Genomic DNA, 18,867 nt, shown 5'->3' with positions numbered 1-18,867 from the left:
TGTTACATTGTGTGAAACATTATTTGCTCCAAGTGGGAATGTTATGTGTGAAATTGAACACTACAGTAGGTTATATGCCAATGTTGTTTTCAATAAAAAATAAATAAAACATTTGCACAAAGCAAGCCAGCAAGCAATACACTTTTCCACGTTAGTAAGAGCATTAGATGAGAAAAAATAATGGGACAAAAGAAATGAAAAAGAAATCAATTTAACTATGACATTGATTGATCGTGATTAAATATTTTAATTGTTTGACAACACTAGGGCCCATAGTGCCCAGACTACTATATATATATATATATATATATATATATATATATATATATATATATATATATATATATATATATATATATATATATATATATAAAAAATACTATAGGAAAGAAATCGGTTTGACAGATTAAAAATACATTAAATTAATCTCACAATTTGTGCTTAGACAAGTTTTAAGAAGTATTCTGCTGATGGTCATTCAAAATTTCAGTTGCGTACACAAATGAAGAGCAGCACACTCACCTGTCCGTCAGACGAGACACCAGCAGCTGAACACAATACTCGTCGAGCCTGGCTCCCACCAGACGACTGGACCATCCCACATCTCATGTTTAAAATTGATAACACAAACCTTCCTTCCCTCCACCCACCTCACCGCGAACAAAACCCTTTAGTCCAGTCTGCAGTGTGTCTTCAGCAGAGATAAAACACTAGTCATTGAAGTAACTAAGAGGTTTAAAAGGTCCTTTACCTAAGTATATATAGCAGTTCTACAAAGTAAAATTACAAATTCTGCATTCATAATTTTACTTATAGCAAAATACACTTAAAGTATCAAAACATACTGAGTTATGTACTCAATGCAGGAGGGATTATTTCAGTGGTCTATATTAACTGGATTAGTATTATTGTATTCACGTTTAATATAGCTTCTTAAAAATGTAGCTATTTTTACTACTTTAAGTGTTGAGTTGGGTGAGAGCTATCTATTTTTGTGTTTGAATTATTTTAGATACTTTGACTTTCTTTAAGATAGTATTTTCCATAGTACTGTTTTGTTTTTGCCAGAACTAAAGGCACCTCAAGAAGTGGGTTTTATCCACATCTTTCCTGCATAAACATTAGTGCCTAGTTTAGTTATCTCGAGATTGTCATGGAATTACAATAGTTCCTTCAGGTAACATTTATGAATATTATATATTAAGAGAGGACAAGGAAGAATTACCAAATTTGAAACCCATGCAGGTTGTTCTGCAACACTTGCAGAACATCCTGCATTAAAAAGTAATGTTTTTTTTAATTTAAATGTTATCTGGCTTCATTATCACTTCACGTATTACCTGTCCACATGCAGATGGGACAAACTAACATAGATTGATCTTTAGCATTGGTGTTTCACGTAAATAAATTGATATGGTTTAGGTTTATCAGTGTATGTTATTCTGTATTAATCACATTAGCCAGGGTAAAACTGCCACCTGTTGTACATCTTAATGAGACAGTATGTAAAAGTAAAACAGTACATTTACCAAATTTTTTAAATTAAAAACTGTAGCTGCAGTTCAGATGCTTCTTCAGTGAAGTAAACACGCTACAGCAGATTGGAGATTGTTCTGATTTAAGGTTTTTCTGTTTGAACCTACTCTGGTTGAAACAAATATCTGGTGTTTTTCAAAAGTGCCAAGACCATTAGGTATTTATCTTTTTTCTGTCTGAAGTGACTGAAGTTAAATTCTAGGAATGTCAACTTTCAAGTTAACAGCGTCTTCATTTGAAACTTTGACCAATGCAATAAGTTTAATTATAAACTACATGCTAGTTTTAATAATCTGTGTGTAGCTTCAGTTCTTACTGTATTGCATCAGAAGTAGAAGTGCACAATACAATTATTTTTTACGCTATGTAATAAGTATGATTCATGAATCCGTCAAGTTAAGTAAAAATGGTAATTTAATGAGGTGAAAGTCATTTTCAGAAATCAAGAAAAAAAACAAGTTCATCAATGCTGTCACAGCTTCAAAAATCAGGTACCTTTCAAATAGTCCTAGAATTGATCTGAAAGGGTACAACCTTAAAAAAAAGAAGACTGGGTCTGATACAGGGAGGGAAGGACAAGTAGTCATGGCTTGTGGTTCAGAATCGTCCCGAACGCTCTCTGTCTCTGGAGCGACGTCTCTCATGGTCACGGCCACCTCCTCCTCCTCCACCTCCTCCTCCTCCTCCTCCTCCACCTCCACCTCCTCGACCTCTGTCCCTTGAGCGAGATCGCCTCTCTCTTGAGCGAGACCGGGACCTATGACGGCTGTGCAAGTAAAGGAAGAGCAATTATAAATTGATATTTAAAAAACAAACAAAAAAATAATAACTATGTATGCTGTTTTTCCAAAGTGACTAAAAAGGTAATGTGTTTGTACCCCTTCCTCCGACGCCCATAAAGCTCTCTCCTCAATTCACGCGAGATGGGCTTCAGATGCATGAAGTTGCAGAAACCACCACGAGTGCATTCCCTGTGGAGAGAGGGCAACGTGGAGCAGTTTGAGCAAAAAATAAATAACCAAATCACATTTGAGGTGTAAAACTGTCAATCGTGAAGTTTCACACAGCGGCAGCAACAAGCTTAGGTATGATGATCTACAGAGATATCGACCTAAAAACCAAGACGTGCTACAAACTGTAGACTTTAAACAAAAGCTTTAGGTTGGACGCTATAAATCCCTGAAGATATAATGACAGGCAGTGCTTGAGGCAGGATCGGGCTCACTGTTCCATCCAAGGAGGACAATAAACTATACTGTATTAACTGTACACCTGGTGAGAGCTACACAATTATATTTAAACAATACATAAAATTTACATTATTCAGACATCATTTATTTTGCTTCAATTACAAAAGAAAATTGAATTTAAGAAATTGTGAAATCATATGAATGAAAATTGGGATGAGAAAGTACTCCTATTTCCAGGCCTTATGTGCCATAGATACATATTTTATCAGTATTTGACTTGAAGTCAACATAAAGTTCATCTGTACATAGAAAACCAGACACATTTAGAGTATTTTACAGTTTCATTTTGACGTTTGGCTAAAACAAAATAAATGTTGACGCAGTTGATAAAATCTAAAAATGAGATGCCTGTTGACGGTGTTAATCCTTTACTTAATAACGGAAAATAGGGTGTAGGACATTTTATGTTTTAAAGGCTTCTTTATTGTAAAGGTGCACTCTTGCTCGAAGCGGAGACGTCCTACAGCTATACGTAAAACAGTCAAGAACTTGCTCCTTGTATTATCAAAAAGTCAAACACCAATCTTATAGGATGATGATTGTTTCAATTAGCAAATGGTTTCTTCTGGTACTTTATTTTAGTCGTTTAACCCTTCCCTCTCACAATCAGTATTTGGTTCATCATTAAATAAGCTCTATCCTATCACGTAGCACTCACCCCATTTCATACTGGCGACAGCAAGCTTCTCTGAAGTCTGTGACGGGAGAGAGCTCAGCATGGATGGGCTGTCCATTAAACCATCGATTATTCAGGTCTATCACAGCCTTCTCCGCGTCCTCTTCATAACGGAACTACAAAAAGAGAGACAGAGTTTAGTTGAAGAAAAAAAAATCCCAAGCTCTAGATCCATGCTATAAAAAAAGATCTTAGCATTACAGTGGTGGTAGCATATGTGGCTTTTAGACCTGTCACCTACCTTCACATACACATTTCCTACTAGGTGGTCCCCGAGGTTGTCACACACGTTCATCTCCTCCACCTCTCCGTACTTTTCTTCCATCTCTGTGAAGACCTCCTGTGAGAATAAGAGAGAACTATTAAGTATTAATGTTGTGTATTTGAGTGTTCGTGCAATGTTGGTTCACAGTCTTTAGTTAGGATAATAAGCAACTTTGAGCTTGGGAAAAGCGCTATACAAATTCAATTATTATTATTATTATAATCGTTCATACTTGTAAGCTTGATTCCCATGTCTGTACGGTAAATATATAGATTTAGAAATTTGGTGCATTTGTTCCCATGGAATAGCACTACCGCTAGGGCTGGGTATCGTTCCCCTTTTTTTCAGTACCGGTACCTGAATTTCAGTTCTGGTATACAACGGTACATCCCCTTTTTATTTTCATCATGACCGTTTTTAATTGATCTTTAATGTTTTATGTAAAGCACTTTGAATTGCTTTGTTGCTGAAAGGTCGAAGCAGTAGAAATAAAGTTGCATTGCCTTACAACTTTAGCCTGTCAGTCAGTCATCAGGGCATAGAAACCCCTGTTGTGCCTGCTTGTCTCAGGGGAAGTGTAACATAAACAGCTCCAACTATATCATATCACAGTGAACGGTGTCTGCGTGAAGTTTTTAAATAACTGTTATTACACTTGAAAGCACTTTATCGGCATTGCCATGACTCACTGTGACTTCAACACAACTGCAGAGCCGACGTAGTTTGCTCGAGTTTACTCCCTCCCATAGACTGTGCATTACTACAGTATATACTCCGTCCACACATCTGTGTGTGTGTGTGTTGGAGCTCCGCTCTCTGTCAATATGCAGAGTACAGGGAAGCTGGCGTTTATGCGCACTCAGGTATCGAAATTTGGTCCCGTTGGATTTAAAGTGATACCCCCCTTGGTAGTACCAACGTAATTCATCCGGCACCCGTACAAGTACAGAGTTCGGTAACCAGACCCTAACTGCCGCCCTGTGATTCCTGATGTTTTAAAAGAACAGTATTTATAAAAGTGGCCCAATTATGCCATCAACAGCTACATACTTTATATAGTTTTAGATTATTATGAGAAAAGCAAGCTTTTATTATTTCCTTAAAATAAGTAAAAGAAAATAGCACACCATTTTGCAATACCAGCTGCAAAATGGTGTAGTCAGGGTTTGAAGCAGGATTGCACTACGTGAAACATTGAGGACTTACCTCAAAAAACTCATCATAGTGCTCCTGCATCTCCATGTCACTGATGGCACCTAGTGGTTATAAGAGAGAATGATAATAGAAAAACTGATATAATTGATAATTTCTGCAATAAATTCTGTGGTAAACAGGGCCCTCAGTTGTCACATATTTCATGTTGCCCTTTATAGCGCCAACCTACTCTTTACTACTTATTATCCAATCATGCAAAGTATTTGACTCCTCTTAAAGAAATTAAAACAGGAGGTCATAGGGAGCCATAGGGAACGAGAGACAGTGCAATTCAACAATCAGTTCTTAGATCGTATTGTGGTCACCACAATGACGCCAAAAGAAATAACCAAATAACCACCACAATTTTTTAATGAAAATAGTTGTGTAGTGTAGCTTCATGGTACTTACTTGTCTATGCATTGCTAGCAAATATATTTAGTATTTAGCTCAACTCCAAGCTCCCATAGGGGGTGTGCCCCCCAGTTTGGGAACCACTTCTTTAACCTAACTAAAGTGCATTTCTGGCAGCTACTCAAAAAGCCAATGTAACATCATAGAACTGGTACTACCAGATTAATCAATTAAAGATTGGTGGCCTAGAATTTATTTTACCCTATCATTACAATATTGACAAAATCCAGTTATAGTTTTTAATTTGCACTGCTTTCTATACACTTTTCTCACACAAATATTTTTTTTTAGCTTTTACTAATTTATGAGGAATTTAATAATAATTTGGTTCTCCCTATTCCACGTAAGGAATAAGCTGCACATTTCTATATGTAGATATATTGAGTATAGAAAGACTTACAGGTAAGACCATCAGCAGACTGGGCACTATTCTGAGGGTTCCGGTAAATGTTCAGGAGGGCAATTGTCTGAAACAACAAAAAAAATTATCTGGATGATTTGTTTTGTGCTGGATATTAAACACATTCTTCTTTTTGGTACCAACCACAAAATATGTCAATAGCAGGGAGAAAAGTCAAATAGCATGAATTAAAAGAAAAGATCTCAGGTTATAGTAAAAAATGTCAGATTAAAAACTGTTAGCAGACTTTATCAAATAAATACTGGAAATATTCTTTGCTATCCTATGCTAACGGAATACATATAAATGACCAAAAAGAGCTCTACATTTTCAGAACTTTATTTGTATAAATACTACTGGGATTCAGGGTTTAATTATTTATTCATTATTTATTTATCTATTTGACATGGGATTTTGTTTTACCTTTTCACTTTATCTAGGCTATATTAGGACATTTTGAAACAAAAAAGTATGATGTTACCTGGCTGAATGTCGGCTTGTTGTGTAATCTGGAGCAGCGGTCGCCATGTCGGCAGGCACCAATTTTAAAATAAAAAGAGCAGTTGACCCTAAGGAAAAAGAAAAAATTATTAAGATTTGATACACACAAAAACATAGACCGTCTCGCTTTGTTTAAAAAGTGCAATCTGGCTTGCAGAGGTGGTTTATTGTTTTGCTTCAAAAAAGACAAAAAAAAAAGCAATTATAAAAAATAAAAATGAAGCTGAAATAAAGCTAAATGTATTTTCTGTGTCACAGAAATAAGGAGAAAAAGAAAACCAACTGTTTCTAAAACATGCGTAACAATCATCATTTATATAGGGGGTTGAACAAAACCAACGAAACGACTATAATATGGCAAGGACAGCTAAGTAAATATATTTTCAGTTGGTAACTGGGTCTTAAGTTTATAATGTTTAGATTTTAAAAACGGGCTTGGCATGAGTTGTTCTAGCAACATCTGCGAAATACTAAAGACGTGTGATGGGATGAAAAGAAGTTGGAATGTAAGGTTTAAAAGTAGTAAGAGGACAAAGATGTAACCGATGCATTGAGACAGTAAGACACACCTAATAATAATGTACAAATTATTAATCCCACAAGGGGAAATTACCATTTACACTCTGTTGTTATTACACACAGACCTGAAATACACACACATGCTCAGTACTTACACATGCACTAAATGGAGAGACGCCAGAGTGAGGGGGCTGCCCATGGAAAGGTTGGGGGTTTGGTGCCTTGCTCAAGAGCACATTGGCAGTGCCCAGAAGGTGAATTGGCACCTCTGCTGCTACCAGTCCACCACCATACTTTGGTTCGTATGGTGATTTGAACCACGACCCTTCGGTTCCCAGCCCAACTCCCTACTTACTGAGCTACTGCCACCCCCTCCACCTGCTCCCATTCATTCACGTTACATTGAATCTTTGAATTTACTTCCCAAAACAATAAGGGACTGAGATTAAACGGTTGGGGTAACGTTACAATTAACTTGATTAAATACAGAGTGAGAAGCATGCTTAGTTGGTGACTATCCGTGTATTTCCCCATTGTAACAAAGGCTTCTATGGGTCTATCGTCGGCTAACTCACGGGTAGATGGTGGTAGTTAATTAATTAATACTTTTACCAGTGTTCAATTGGTAAAGTGCTTATATTTCATTCTGAAAACAGTTACTCGTTATGATTTTTTTCTGAACTTCCCAGCACTGCTCTGCATCCAGATGTTGCAGGAGCTAGCTAGCAGGCACGGCGCGGTATTTTACAAACGTTAGCTAGCTAGCTTGCTAGCACTAGCTTTGCTGTTAGTTTCTCAAGCCAGTGTAACGTTGCCAGCTACAGACTGCAAACTCCGCTGGATACAGTGTTACTGGTGAAAGCGGACTATAGTGGAAATAGCTCATAAAATGGCTTACCATTACATAAAATTAACGTTAAATACTTACTTATCTTTCTCTGTCCCAAAAATGGACGCCAGGTACTCCGCCATCTTGGCCCGCCGGTGTGCTCAACCAGCAGCAACAACGATAAGACTTCCGTCTCACCTCTTTCAAAATAAATGTCTAATATCCACGTATGTGTAGCTAACATTACTGACAAAAAGTAATCTTTGCCCAAAACCTGCACAAATTATATTAAACAGTTAAAAATGTGCACCTGCTCATTCGAATGTCATCTAAATATATACACCTGCTTTGTAAACTCATACATACTCATGCATACAGTACTAAAACATTATATACAATTTGTAGTTTGTGTTGACCCTGTTTATAGAAACTAGTCTTGTGTCTATATTATTGTCAAGATATTATAGAAATCACGGAGGTTTAGAAAAATGACGATCTTTAATGTGCAGTCTCTGAAGGTAAATTGTAACATAGTTTTTCACACGCCTAATATTCATCTGCGTTTTTACAATACTTTAAAACAAAACTTTAAAATTACTCCCTTTATTTTGAAGGCAAGACACCCAAACCGGATAATTGTCATATTGGTCATTTCCGTCTCGACCGTGACTTTCAAAACTTTCTTTATTTAAAATTATTTCTTGTTATTTTATTATTGAATGTACAAAACAGATATGGCAACATTTACATCCATACATTACATTAAAGGTGTAAAGCAATTGCCAAATGGCCCAACAGCATTGTAATCAAAGATAGACATTTTATAAGATTACAAAGGAAGTGTTTCTAGAAATACATTCTGAACCGAATTTTAATATTAATAGAAAGGTGAAAAAAGAGAAAAATAAAGTGAAATAAATAATGTAAAGTACAAGGGGAAATAGTGTTTAATTTCAGTTATCTGACACAGTGGGGTCCATTCATCCATTTTAAGCAGCTCAGAGCACCAAGAGCACCTTGGCAGTGCCAGGTACGTTGGTCGGCTTGAGCCAGCGACCCCTGCGGTTCCCAACCTAACTCCCTATGGACTGAGCTACTGCCCCCCCCCCCCCCCCCCCCCCCCCCCCCCCCCCCCCCCATGGGTACAGGGACGCCGTACAGTGCACAAAGTCCAGTAGTGTAGTGTGAATTACGTTGAGTTTCTCCATGGAAATTAATTTCTAATGCAAAACAAAGACCTATTTATCTCCTTTCCACACCTTATTAACAACTTGACCATGGCTTTTTTTTTCAACACCCACTCCTTTCCACTTTACAGACAAATGTAACATTTTGATAGAAATTCCTGCACATCACATGCATGATCTAGAATCTATATCATGCATCTGATGTGCAGGAATATTCTGATTTATTAAAATGTTATCAGACCCATATATCAGCTTGTATGCCACCTCCAATTGTTTTGGTGACAGAATAGTGACAGAAATGTGCAGGCTTTTCTATTAAAATGATACATGTGTTTGTAAATTATAGTAGAGGTTTGGTCAGACTCACACAGTCAATGCAGACCATTTTATTTTTAATCAAAAAGTGGAATAATGAGATGTGTGATGTCCAAGAAGTGAATATCTTAAATCATTTAACGTTTTCTCGTTTAATTCCTGTCAGCTTTAAGAGTGTGCTAAAACTTTCTAAAATAAATTCAGGTGTCAGTAAAATAAGAGCCATACATTCTAAAGAGTGAATAGAGGATGGAAGGCCAAAGGATCAGTTTGTGCAGATTATGGCTGAATCCCATTTCTCCATCTTACCCCGTGTAACTACTAAATGGTAAGGGCTAGGGGTGAAAACAAACCCTATAAAATGGGACACCACTTGGTCACATCCCCATACAGTGTTGATCACAAACTTCCAAGATGCTGTTTGCAAGTGTGTATATGTCAATTGCGTGGTTCTTGAAAACAGCGCCATATGCATTTATATATTTTATAGTTATGTTATGTTCTCTTTGGTGGTGCAGAGGCATATGTTCTTATCTGTGTAGTTCTTAGGTCTGTTTACAATTTGTATGTGGATACAAACACATGGTGTGTTGTATTTGTTTCAGTAATCATCGTTTTGAAAGTCATTGATGTTCAGAAAAACATTTTGTTCACAAAAATCTGTCTTTATTTCCCAATATATCAAACATAACAGGCAACCAATGCATACAATATATATTACAGAACCATAACTTACATATCACACACATAAAAAGGCACTCAAATGTGTAAAACTAAAAAAGAACCAAGACCACAAACAAATAAACTAAAGCTATACTGATATTCCAGACCAGTCTGATGCCTGTTGGCCAGTAACTCTTCCTCCCAACAATAATGTACAAGTGCATGGACAGGAATTAATTACTAAATGACTGCAACAATACTACACCAATGCAATATTGAATGGGTACTTCTGCTCATTTTAGCCCGAAAGTCTATCGATCAGCTGCCGTGTGTCCTGCTATGTGATACAGGACGGTATAACTACATAAAGCACGTAGCTATGTCTTCACTAAGTAGTAATGAATGTGAAAGCAAAGAAAAAGTTGACCTTATACAGAGTGCTAGGGGGAGCTACAGTGCAAGTGAGTATACATTATAACTTTCTTATTAAAGCATGAATTATACACATGGTGCCATTGGATGTAAATGGTCTTTCTATATCTACTTATGCTGTTCTGGAATTTTACATAACCTTTTAAATATATTTACTTTTAAATGGCAAATTGTAGTGATCCCCAGGGAGAAATCATTAAGACAGACATAGAGACAAATAAACCAAATAATACCTTTTGTCAAATTATTAAAGCAACAAACAAAAGCAATTTGGTTTAATCAAGATACATTAATTCTCAAATTTGACACTGTGCATTTAATTTGTAAAAATTCAATCAAGAGTTAGAAACGTGACTGTACAACAAAATATCAGCATACAGACACTGGGTTGTCTTTCAAATATAATAGCAGATTAACAGAAATGCAATAAAAGGATAGTGTATATTAATTAAAATGAAGAGCTTGGTGGTGGATAGGCAATGCATATCTTGACATTGCAAAGAACAAGTGCCACTGAATATCAGTTAGCCTAGCTTAATATTTTAAGAACAGAAAAGTCAAACACAGGGCATCAATGTAACCATCACATAGCTTTTACATGTAGACACAAAAACCTTACTATTGCAAGCAAAGGCTGTGAGGGACCACATACTGAATTGATAGGGGCGCTAAAGGGGCCCCTGCATTTTACCTAGTATTAAGATTTTGTAGAGGGGGCCTGTGTCATAATGCAGTTTTAATACCTTCATTATGTTATGCTGACATTGTGCACATTCTTTTAAACCAGGGAAACTTTTTCTGTTTTCTTTGACTGTGCAAAACGTGTTGGGAGAATGTATGTGTGCGCGCTGAATAGAAGTACACAGAGCTCATCTTTGCCCCCTAGCGGCTGCAAATGTTAAAAACGGGTGATTGCAAATCTAGTTTTACAGATCATCCTCATATTTGACTTGACTTTTTCCACTTAATCTGAACAACTCGCAGAAAAGAAACTTAAAAATAAAATGACTGAACTTGGGGGATAATAATCATATTAATTGGTGCAACTGATGACGACATTTGTTTTAAAATATAAGAGTGTCATCAATTTAAAACGACTAGTAGGCTACCATGCCATTTAAAGCTTAGGGGAAACATGTAGGCCTAACAGTCTGCTGAGCACAATTTTGTACCGAGAACACCATCCCAAAAATATGACAATGTCAATAAAGTGCAAGTAAAAGTAAAGAAGTAAATAAAGTAATCTTTTGTATTTCCATACAAGTTTTAGGGTAACTGTCTTGGCAGTTAGTCTCCGCCCCTCCTGAGTGTGTAGTTGTGTTGACCAAAAACTTGCATGTTACGACTCGACTGTGTGAATTTTAGGAGCTACCCCAGTTGAACATAATACCGCATCTTTCGAGGACAGAAGTTTAAGAGGTATGAATATTTCGGACATATGCGTGCTTGTTATAAAGAAATTGTACTAAATCGAATTCACGTAAGGGTCAGTTTTGTTGTGCTTAGCTGCACTTCCCGCAATTTTGTGGCTTACTAACGCTAGCTGTTGTTGGTTTCTGAGCTAAGTGGCAGTAGGCCACCTACCTTCAAGCTCACAGAGCATTAGCCAACTTCAACTAAAACTAACGCTGCTCTCTGTGCTTCCTTGTCATGTTGAAAAATGAAACAGTTTTTTTCCAGGACAAACTCAGTTATATCGATTCTGCGTTAGCTGGGTTGCTAACAGCAGTAGCGTCGTGAGGCTGCCTGCTGCCACCGATCACCGTCCAGCCTCAAACACACAGTGCGTATGCAACGAGACGATTAAAAACGGCTTTTAGTCGATACTTCTCTGTATAGTTGCAGCTTGTGTTTTATCGAGCGTTGTTTCAGTGTCGACATCGCAGTCGCTCGGTGGTGTTTGTTAGTTTCCCCCTGCAGCTTGTGTCGCATTTATCGCGGCTGCTCTCGGAAGTCTTGTAACGCTGTAAACCTTAGCCAGGATTTCCGGCTCCTTTCCATTTGCCCTATGCTGTTTTGTTTCCGTTTATTCTATTTCCGTTTTAAAAGTTTTCTACGTGCCGAGTTAAAGTGTGATTTAACAAAGATTTGTTTAGGTTATCAAGTACAGTGCGTTTGTAGCATATTTTATTTACCGTTGTTTAGCACGAGGGGACCGACGGTTGTGTAATGGACTGCCTCGCCCAGCTATGCATTCGCTTGCAAAACAGTAGCTAACTTGGTTCACTGTTTACTAGCTTCAGTTTATTGACACGTGTCGCATAGCGTATGAATCTTCCTTCGTATGTGTTTATGGTGTGTAGTTATGTTTGTATTTTTGGTATTTAATGGCCTAGCAGTTGGCCTCTAGACGCCAAAGCCTCGCCCTCGAGTTGGCTAACGTTAGCAGTCAGTGAACTGTTCCAGACGGCCAATGAGGAGTCGAGGCTGAGAGGCCTTTATAGCTTTATAGTACAAAACCCATAAACTGTAGTTTAGGTTAAGGTGTATATCTATAAATATACCTAATAAATGTATATATATATCCCACTGCCACCCATTTACACCCAGGAAGAAGAAATATTTTATTAAACTAACTATTTAAACTTTTGGGATGCCTTTGAGTTGTTTGTGCTACTAAACCTTCCAATTACAGAATAATAAATGAAAGATCACTAGCATCTGTTTTCATTTGCAGTGAGCTTAAGTGTATCTGCTATTTAGTGACTTTATTATGTTCAGGTTAAAGTTTTAATGTATATTATTTACAACCTGAAGCCATTATGGGGGAAAATAACATTTAAAATATGACAATTTTCTACTTTTTTTCGTCTTGCAACATTGTATTGATTATGTTGGGGTTTTGGATTACTGGTTAGTTAAAACAAGAAACATCGATGGATGACGTCACATCTTGCCTTTAAAAGTTTGTACGTAAATATAAAATAAAATGATTTAACCTAACCTTTAGTTGACATATTTTGCAGGACTCAGTGACATGAGCAAATCTAAAACTAAAAAGCTCTACAATTTATGGCATTGACTAAGATGTGTTAGATTTGATAGTAGATTGATCATTATCAGTCAATCTTTTCTCATATTTTATACATTTTCATTAATCACTTGGGCTCTGAAATGTCTGAAAAAGGTTCAAATTGGCCATCACAATTTCACACAGCCCAATGTAACGTCTTCAAATAATGATTGGTTTAATGTTTTTTTTCTTACCTGAAACCCAATAAATATTCAATATACACTTGGATTGTGTTATAATAATATGTCATATGTATGAATTACAGTTAAACACTTATTTAATTACTTTCCTACAGTTTGGCTCTCTGCATAGAACAGAATGTCTAAAAGTGAACCAGAAGAGATGATAGAGATCGAGATCGATGAACGGGAGAAACAGACATGCCTGGAGGAAGGGTAAGCAGGCTGATGGTCATTTGAACTGCATTCTCTTGCACACGCAGCAATGCACATGTACAGTTATTTTTCCCTGTCTTCTTTTACATGTAGTGTTGACGAGCAGACCATCACTGCAACAGATTTGATTCAACAAGATATTGACATCAATGAGCCCATTGGCAATTTGAAGAAGTTATTGGAGCCCCGTATCCAAATGTCACTGGATGCATATGAGATCTGCCTGCAGGATATTCAGGTAGAAATGTTCATAATTTGAGCACATCAAGATCTGTTTTTACTCCAAAAAGAACAGTCTAATTGCAGTCTTTTGAACAGCAAAGTATGTGTTTTTCTTCACCTCTTATTCAGCTTATCTGTGTTATTATTTTCAGCTTCACCCTGACCACAGCCTCTTTGATCAGGGAGTAAAGACAGATGGCACAGTGCAGCTGAGCCTTCAGATAATAACCAAACCAGGTACTGATAAGATCAGAAAAAAACTATATAAGCTATATGTTGCTATTTGTTTCCAAATTAAAATTTACACATCAACCTCACACCTTTGTGTTCCTTCCCTTGTCCAGGGGAGGAGAAGTTGAACATTTTGGAAATTGTGAAGCCTGTAGAAACGGTAGAGGTGGTGATTGACCCAGATGCAGCAGGAGAGGAAGGAGGTCTGGTTGAGGAGGGTCAACTCATTGCTGTGGAGCGATCTGGCCTGTCTGATGAGACCTCAGAGCAGGTTACACGTTGGGCCGCAGCACTTGAAGGCTACCGCAAAGAGCAGGTTCGCCTGGGCATACCATATGGTGAGGAACCTTTCATTAAATTACATTACTCTGGGGGGATAAGAACATCCTTAATGTGGTGACAAATAAATGTGGTTGTAAGTGCATGATGTTTCACTCTCTCGCTCTCTCTCTCTCCCTCCCCTCAGATCCTGTGCTGTGGTCAGCTGACCAGGTGATCCACTGGGCTGTGTGGGTAATGAAGGAGTTTAACATTGATGAGATGGAAATAGGCAGCATTCACATCCCAGGTCGAGATCTCTGCTCATTCAGCCAGGAAGAGTTCCTTCAGAAAGTGCCTAATGGAGAGATACTCTGGAGTCACCTGGAACTCCTTCGCAAATGTAAGTCAAATAAAATTGTTGTAGGTTTAAAGGTGCTGACGCACCAGGAAGACCGTCAGCTGTTCAGCTTAAGCAATTTAGTGCATGTGAATAAAAACGGAAGTGAGGAAATCAAACAAAGTACTAAAGTCAAGAGGACACACACAATGTTCTTCTCATTTTTCATCTTTATCTTCCTCTTATGAATCCAACACACGGTAGGGCTATCAAAAGTTATGGCCAAAAATTACGTTTGAATGTTTATGGCGCCATTACATGGAAGTTATTAAAAAAATGCTATAACTTTCTATTAAAATATTTAGGTAAAATTAATCAACAGTTATGGAATTAAATGTGCTGGTGAGACCAATTTAGTATGTTTTTTAAATCATAAGTTTCACTAATTTTGACAAGTCAGCATTACGTGAGTGTGTAAGTTCAATGCGTGAAAGTTGGCAGCCCTGCACAATATATTTTCTGTACTACTTTAGCGGCACCGGTACATGTAGAGCCAATAGTTACGGGCACAGCTCAGATTTTACATGCACTGTCGTGTATAAGCATGTGGTATTTTGTGCCCAGTTGATAGTTTGTCAACAGAGGTAAAATAAAGGTCAAAGTTGCATCTTGTTTGTACCTGGGACAGTAATCATGGCCTGATGAATTTGTCTCAATCCCTTGTATGTATTTCAGATGTGTTGGCAAGCCAGGACCAGTCTGGAGGGGACGCTACTGTCACCATTGATCAGCGTAAGAGTTGTATTGAAAACTTTGCCAATGGGGAAATTAAAGGTCTCTATGAAAAATGTCTTTGTAGACACTGTCAAAAATTGACTAGATTTGGCTAGTCATGAGTTGCTAAAGTTGTCTGATCTGATGAAACACAACACAGTGAGCTCTTTTACTTGCCCGCAGGGTAGCGATGTGATCTTGAAAAAGAAATGGTTAAATTAAAAGGGAGAAATTGTCCTTTTCTTGCAGATGGAATACCTCTACTTGCAGAACAGTGTACTCCAAACACCAACAGTCATTCTGATCATCGCTAACTTTTCCTTCTGTGTCTCCAGCTGTGCACATAATCCCAACTCAAGTGAGCACACCCACTGCCATAAAGGTGTTGAAGCAGAACCGTGGCCCCAGAACTCCCCGAATTTCAGGGGGAGAGGAGCGCAGCTCACCCGGCAACCGCACAGGTACTACTCACCACACATAAGTACTTTGAATTTAGTTTGTATCTAAGCAGCTTACATGCTTGATCAGATGCACTGCACAGCGATTGGTCCGGTGTGTACAGATGAGAAAATAGAAAATGCTCCAAGATGTCCATTTAATTCAATACTCAATTAAGAAATTTACAGAAAATTAAATGGCATCATTTAATTTAATGTACATCATTTTGTGTGCCAAAAGCCTCTCAAGTGTGACATTTTGCTGATTTTCTCTGCCTTAAGTGATAATAAACTAAAAATCTCTGAGTATCGGACTGTTAATCAGACAAAATAAGATATTTGAAGATTTTTTCCCTCTGGCTTTAGAAAACTGTTTCAGACATTGATAAAAGTAAAAAAAAAAGAAAGAAAGATTGACGGAAAAATATTGAGTAATTGAGAAAATAAGAGATTGACTCATCAGTAATGATAATTGTATTTGTAATTATTTGTATCAGCCCTACTCTATACAAACCGTTCCTAGTGTTACTGTGCAGTGTTCTTTAATGCAAATGCATCTATTCTTTTATAAGTAATTTTTATGATTACAACATGTTACACTGAATACCATGTTTCTCTGGTTCTAGGCAACAACGGTCAGATCCAGTTGTGGCAGTTCCTGCTGGAGCTGCTGACAGACAAGGATGCAAGAGACTGCATCTGCTGGGTGGGGGAGGAGGGCGAGTTCAAACTCAACCAGCCTGAGCTTGTGGCACAGAAATGGGGCCAGCGCAAGAACAAGCCTACAATGAACTATGAGAAACTCAGCAGAGCCCTCAGGTTTGTTTATTTTTTGTAAACGGAAATCACTTCCATGAATTTGGAAAAAAAATTATCAGAGGTTGACGTATTCTAACTTTTAGGCCCTGGGAGGGTCAAGCTTCAGAAACACTGGAGACTACCCACACATTTTACTTCCCACAATGCAACTAAATAGATAGATAAATAGAAAAATAAATAGAATTGGAAGAAATAAATTTTCTTCCAACCCCTCTGCTTGGGAAACAGACTTTCTGTAAAAACAACAAAGATAATGACAAACAAAAGCTCCTTTACTGCCAGAGAAGGCACTATACATTTGTTAACACAATGTATTACAGTGTCCCTTTAATCTATGTGTGAGTGTTAAGATGGGTTGTTTAAAAAATGCACTGTGGTGGTATTGTAAACATAAAGTGGAGAACAGCTGCTTTAAGCTCCCATATTTAATGCAAAGGCAACGTTTTCAACCCCTCCTGGGTCTTCGCCAGGCAAATGGTGGACACATTTCACCCCAGCAGGATCAAAACGTTGCCTTTGCAGTATTGTGGAAATAATATTTTTTTCACTTTAGTATTTCTCATTTGTCCTGCCCTTGCCAGAAGGTGGGATGTGCACACAATTACCTTTTATAAAAATATAAGACACGGCATGATTTTCAATGTGACAGTATACTCTTAAATTTGATTTGATTTGGGCTTTGTGCAGCATGATTCTGACTTTCATATTCTCATTTAGGTATTACTACGACGGGGACATGATCAGCAAGGTGCAGGGCAAACGCTTTGTCTACAAGTTTGTGTGCGATCTGAGAACTCTGATTGGCTACAGTGCTGCTGAGCTCAACAACCTGGTGACCGAGTGTGAACAGAAGAAACTGGCTCGCATGCAGATGCACGGGATTGGTCAGCCCATCACTACAGTGACGCTGGCCACCACCACACTAGACAAAGACAGTTGAAGGAGGATGCGTTAAAGTGCCCTCCAGCTGCCAAAGTTTGCTCTCAACCGCTGATTGGAAATCAAATCAACTTTCTTCTTTTTTGACACAACTGTGTTTATCGGGCAGAAATGCTAGGTTGATCCCTGATCAGTGTGGATTAACTTTGTTATTGTCTTTACAGTTGGAAGTTAGACTGAGGAAGGTAAAGTTTTTTTGTATCTTTTCTTTAGCTCTAACCAAGAGAACTGTGTTGAGGATGAGTAGGCGAATGTCTGTGTAATTACTGAAAAAAAGGCTGTGTGCATGTGACTGAATGCTTTAAGGTGTGACTGAGTTATGAGCTTTGCGTGAGGAGTTCCTTGTCTGTAGTTTAGGATCATTTTCACTGTATATACCGGTACTTAGTTTTTGATAGCCACAAGGACAAGTGTATTTTCATATTTTCCATTTATACAAGCCCTGTTTTGTATTTTATTTAGTGTTTGTTCCCTAAATCGCTGGACCCTTTTTTGTCCACTAGAGGGAATAAAGTGGAAAGCATTTTTCTTAATGTTTGTGATTCACTCTTCTTCAAGCTTTGAAAAGTAATATTTATAATCCTGTTTAAAATCATAGAAAGAGATTCAAAATGACAAACAAGTCAGAAAGTTAAGTACATTCAAAATTTTATTTATGGTATAGTGAGTGTAGAAAGCTTTTTCTTACTCTAAGCAAATGGTTTATGTAACTACAGAAAGTCACACTGAATCAATGAAAGAAAGGGGGGGGGGGGAAAGCATAGTTTGTTTTTGTTTTTAAACACAAGACTCCAAAGACACCCAGAGTGCGCATCAATACAAATTTTAAACATTGACCTGATTAAGAGCTTCAAATAGTGTGTCTGTACACATGTGGACATAATGTGTAGAGAGGTGATATATGTTGTATTTCTATGGTATAAAAGCACAATATGCATGTCACATTCATGTTTACTGGAGGTGGCGTTAATAACTTAAGGGAGAGGGAAATGTATCTCTATGCTGATGTAAGTTATTGTCATCCTGCCAGTGCTGATGGGCTATATTCAACGGTTCATGAGGACTGTTAAGGGTCCTGAAAACAAATATGGCAAAGAAATACCTGCCACAGAGTAGACTTGAGATCTTGTGAAGAGGAGAAAACGTTTGATCTTTGTGGGCCAAACAAGTCCTGTCTTTTAAACCAATACTGCTGTACAATATTGCTGACGTGGCCAAAAACGAAGGGTAAACAGGACAAATGAGGCTAAGAAGGAAA

The 18,867-nt window shown here is 37.7% G+C and overlaps 2 protein-coding genes across 5 annotated transcripts; one reads left to right on the top strand and one right to left on the bottom strand.

Annotated features, from left to right (window-relative positions):
- Positions 1-1,932: 1,932 nt before the first annotated feature.
- Positions 1,933-7,793, bottom strand: u2af1 (U2 small nuclear RNA auxiliary factor 1). Its single transcript, XM_034886359.1, has 8 exons — positions 7,684-7,793; positions 6,217-6,304; positions 5,736-5,802; positions 4,934-4,983; positions 3,704-3,802; positions 3,445-3,578; positions 2,415-2,507; positions 1,933-2,302 (listed from the first exon to the last, which is right to left on the bottom strand). The coding sequence occupies exons 1-8, from the start codon at positions 7,725-7,727 to the stop codon at positions 2,134-2,136; spliced, it is 744 nt and encodes a 247-aa protein (XP_034742250.1). The 5' UTR covers positions 7,728-7,793; the 3' UTR covers positions 1,933-2,133.
- Positions 7,794-11,249: 3,456 nt separating this feature from the next.
- Positions 11,250-18,142, top strand: gabpa (GA binding protein transcription factor subunit alpha). Of its 4 annotated transcripts, XM_034886318.1 has the most exons (11): positions 11,491-11,600; positions 11,862-11,962; positions 13,490-13,589; positions 13,683-13,827; positions 13,964-14,048; positions 14,156-14,380; positions 14,509-14,703; positions 15,376-15,432; positions 15,750-15,875; positions 16,478-16,670; positions 17,388-18,142. In XM_034886318.1, the coding sequence occupies exons 3-11, from the start codon at positions 13,513-13,515 to the stop codon at positions 17,608-17,610; spliced, it is 1,326 nt and encodes a 441-aa protein (XP_034742209.1). In that variant the 5' UTR covers positions 11,491-11,600; positions 11,862-11,962; positions 13,490-13,512; the 3' UTR covers positions 17,611-18,142. The 4 variants fall into 4 exon arrangements, with proteins under 4 accessions (XP_034742206.1, XP_034742209.1, XP_034742208.1 ...); XM_034886315.1 differs by lacking the exon at positions 11,862-11,962 and having other exon boundaries at positions 11,250-11,600; XM_034886317.1 differs by lacking the exon at positions 11,491-11,600 and having other exon boundaries at positions 11,861-11,964.
- The last annotated feature ends 725 nt before the right edge of the window (positions 18,143-18,867 follow it).

This window comes from Etheostoma cragini, chromosome 11 (assembly GCF_013103735.1).
Source record: "Etheostoma cragini isolate CJK2018 chromosome 11, CSU_Ecrag_1.0, whole genome shotgun sequence".
NCBI lineage: Eukaryota > Metazoa > Chordata > Actinopteri > Perciformes > Percidae > Etheostoma > Etheostoma cragini.
The sequence above is the reverse complement of the archived record's forward strand: the minus strand, read 5'-3'. Positions and strand labels throughout refer to the sequence as shown.

Bases quoted from the DNA above. Each gene is read 5' to 3' on its own strand.
- u2af1 (XM_034886359.1), bottom strand. From the start codon at position 7,727: ATGGCGGAGTACCTGGCGTCCATTTTTGGGACAGAGAAAGATAA. The intron at 2,508-3,444 runs GTGAGTGCTACG...CTCTCTCCACAG, and splicing joins TGTCGCCAGTATGAAATGGG to GGAATGCACTCGTGGTGGTT. The intron at 2,303-2,414 runs GTACAAACACAT...TTACTTGCACAG, and splicing joins TATGGGCGTCGGAGGAAGGG to CCGTCATAGGTCCCGGTCTC.
- gabpa (XM_034886315.1), top strand. From the start codon at position 13,513: ATGTCTAAAAGTGAACCAGAAGAGATGATAGAGATCGAGATCGATGAA. The intron at 13,828-13,963 runs GTAGAAATGTTC...TATTATTTTCAG, and splicing joins TCTGCCTGCAGGATATTCAG to CTTCACCCTGACCACAGCCT. The intron at 14,381-14,508 runs GTGAGGAACCTT...CCCTCCCCTCAG, and splicing joins TCGCCTGGGCATACCATATG to ATCCTGTGCTGTGGTCAGCT.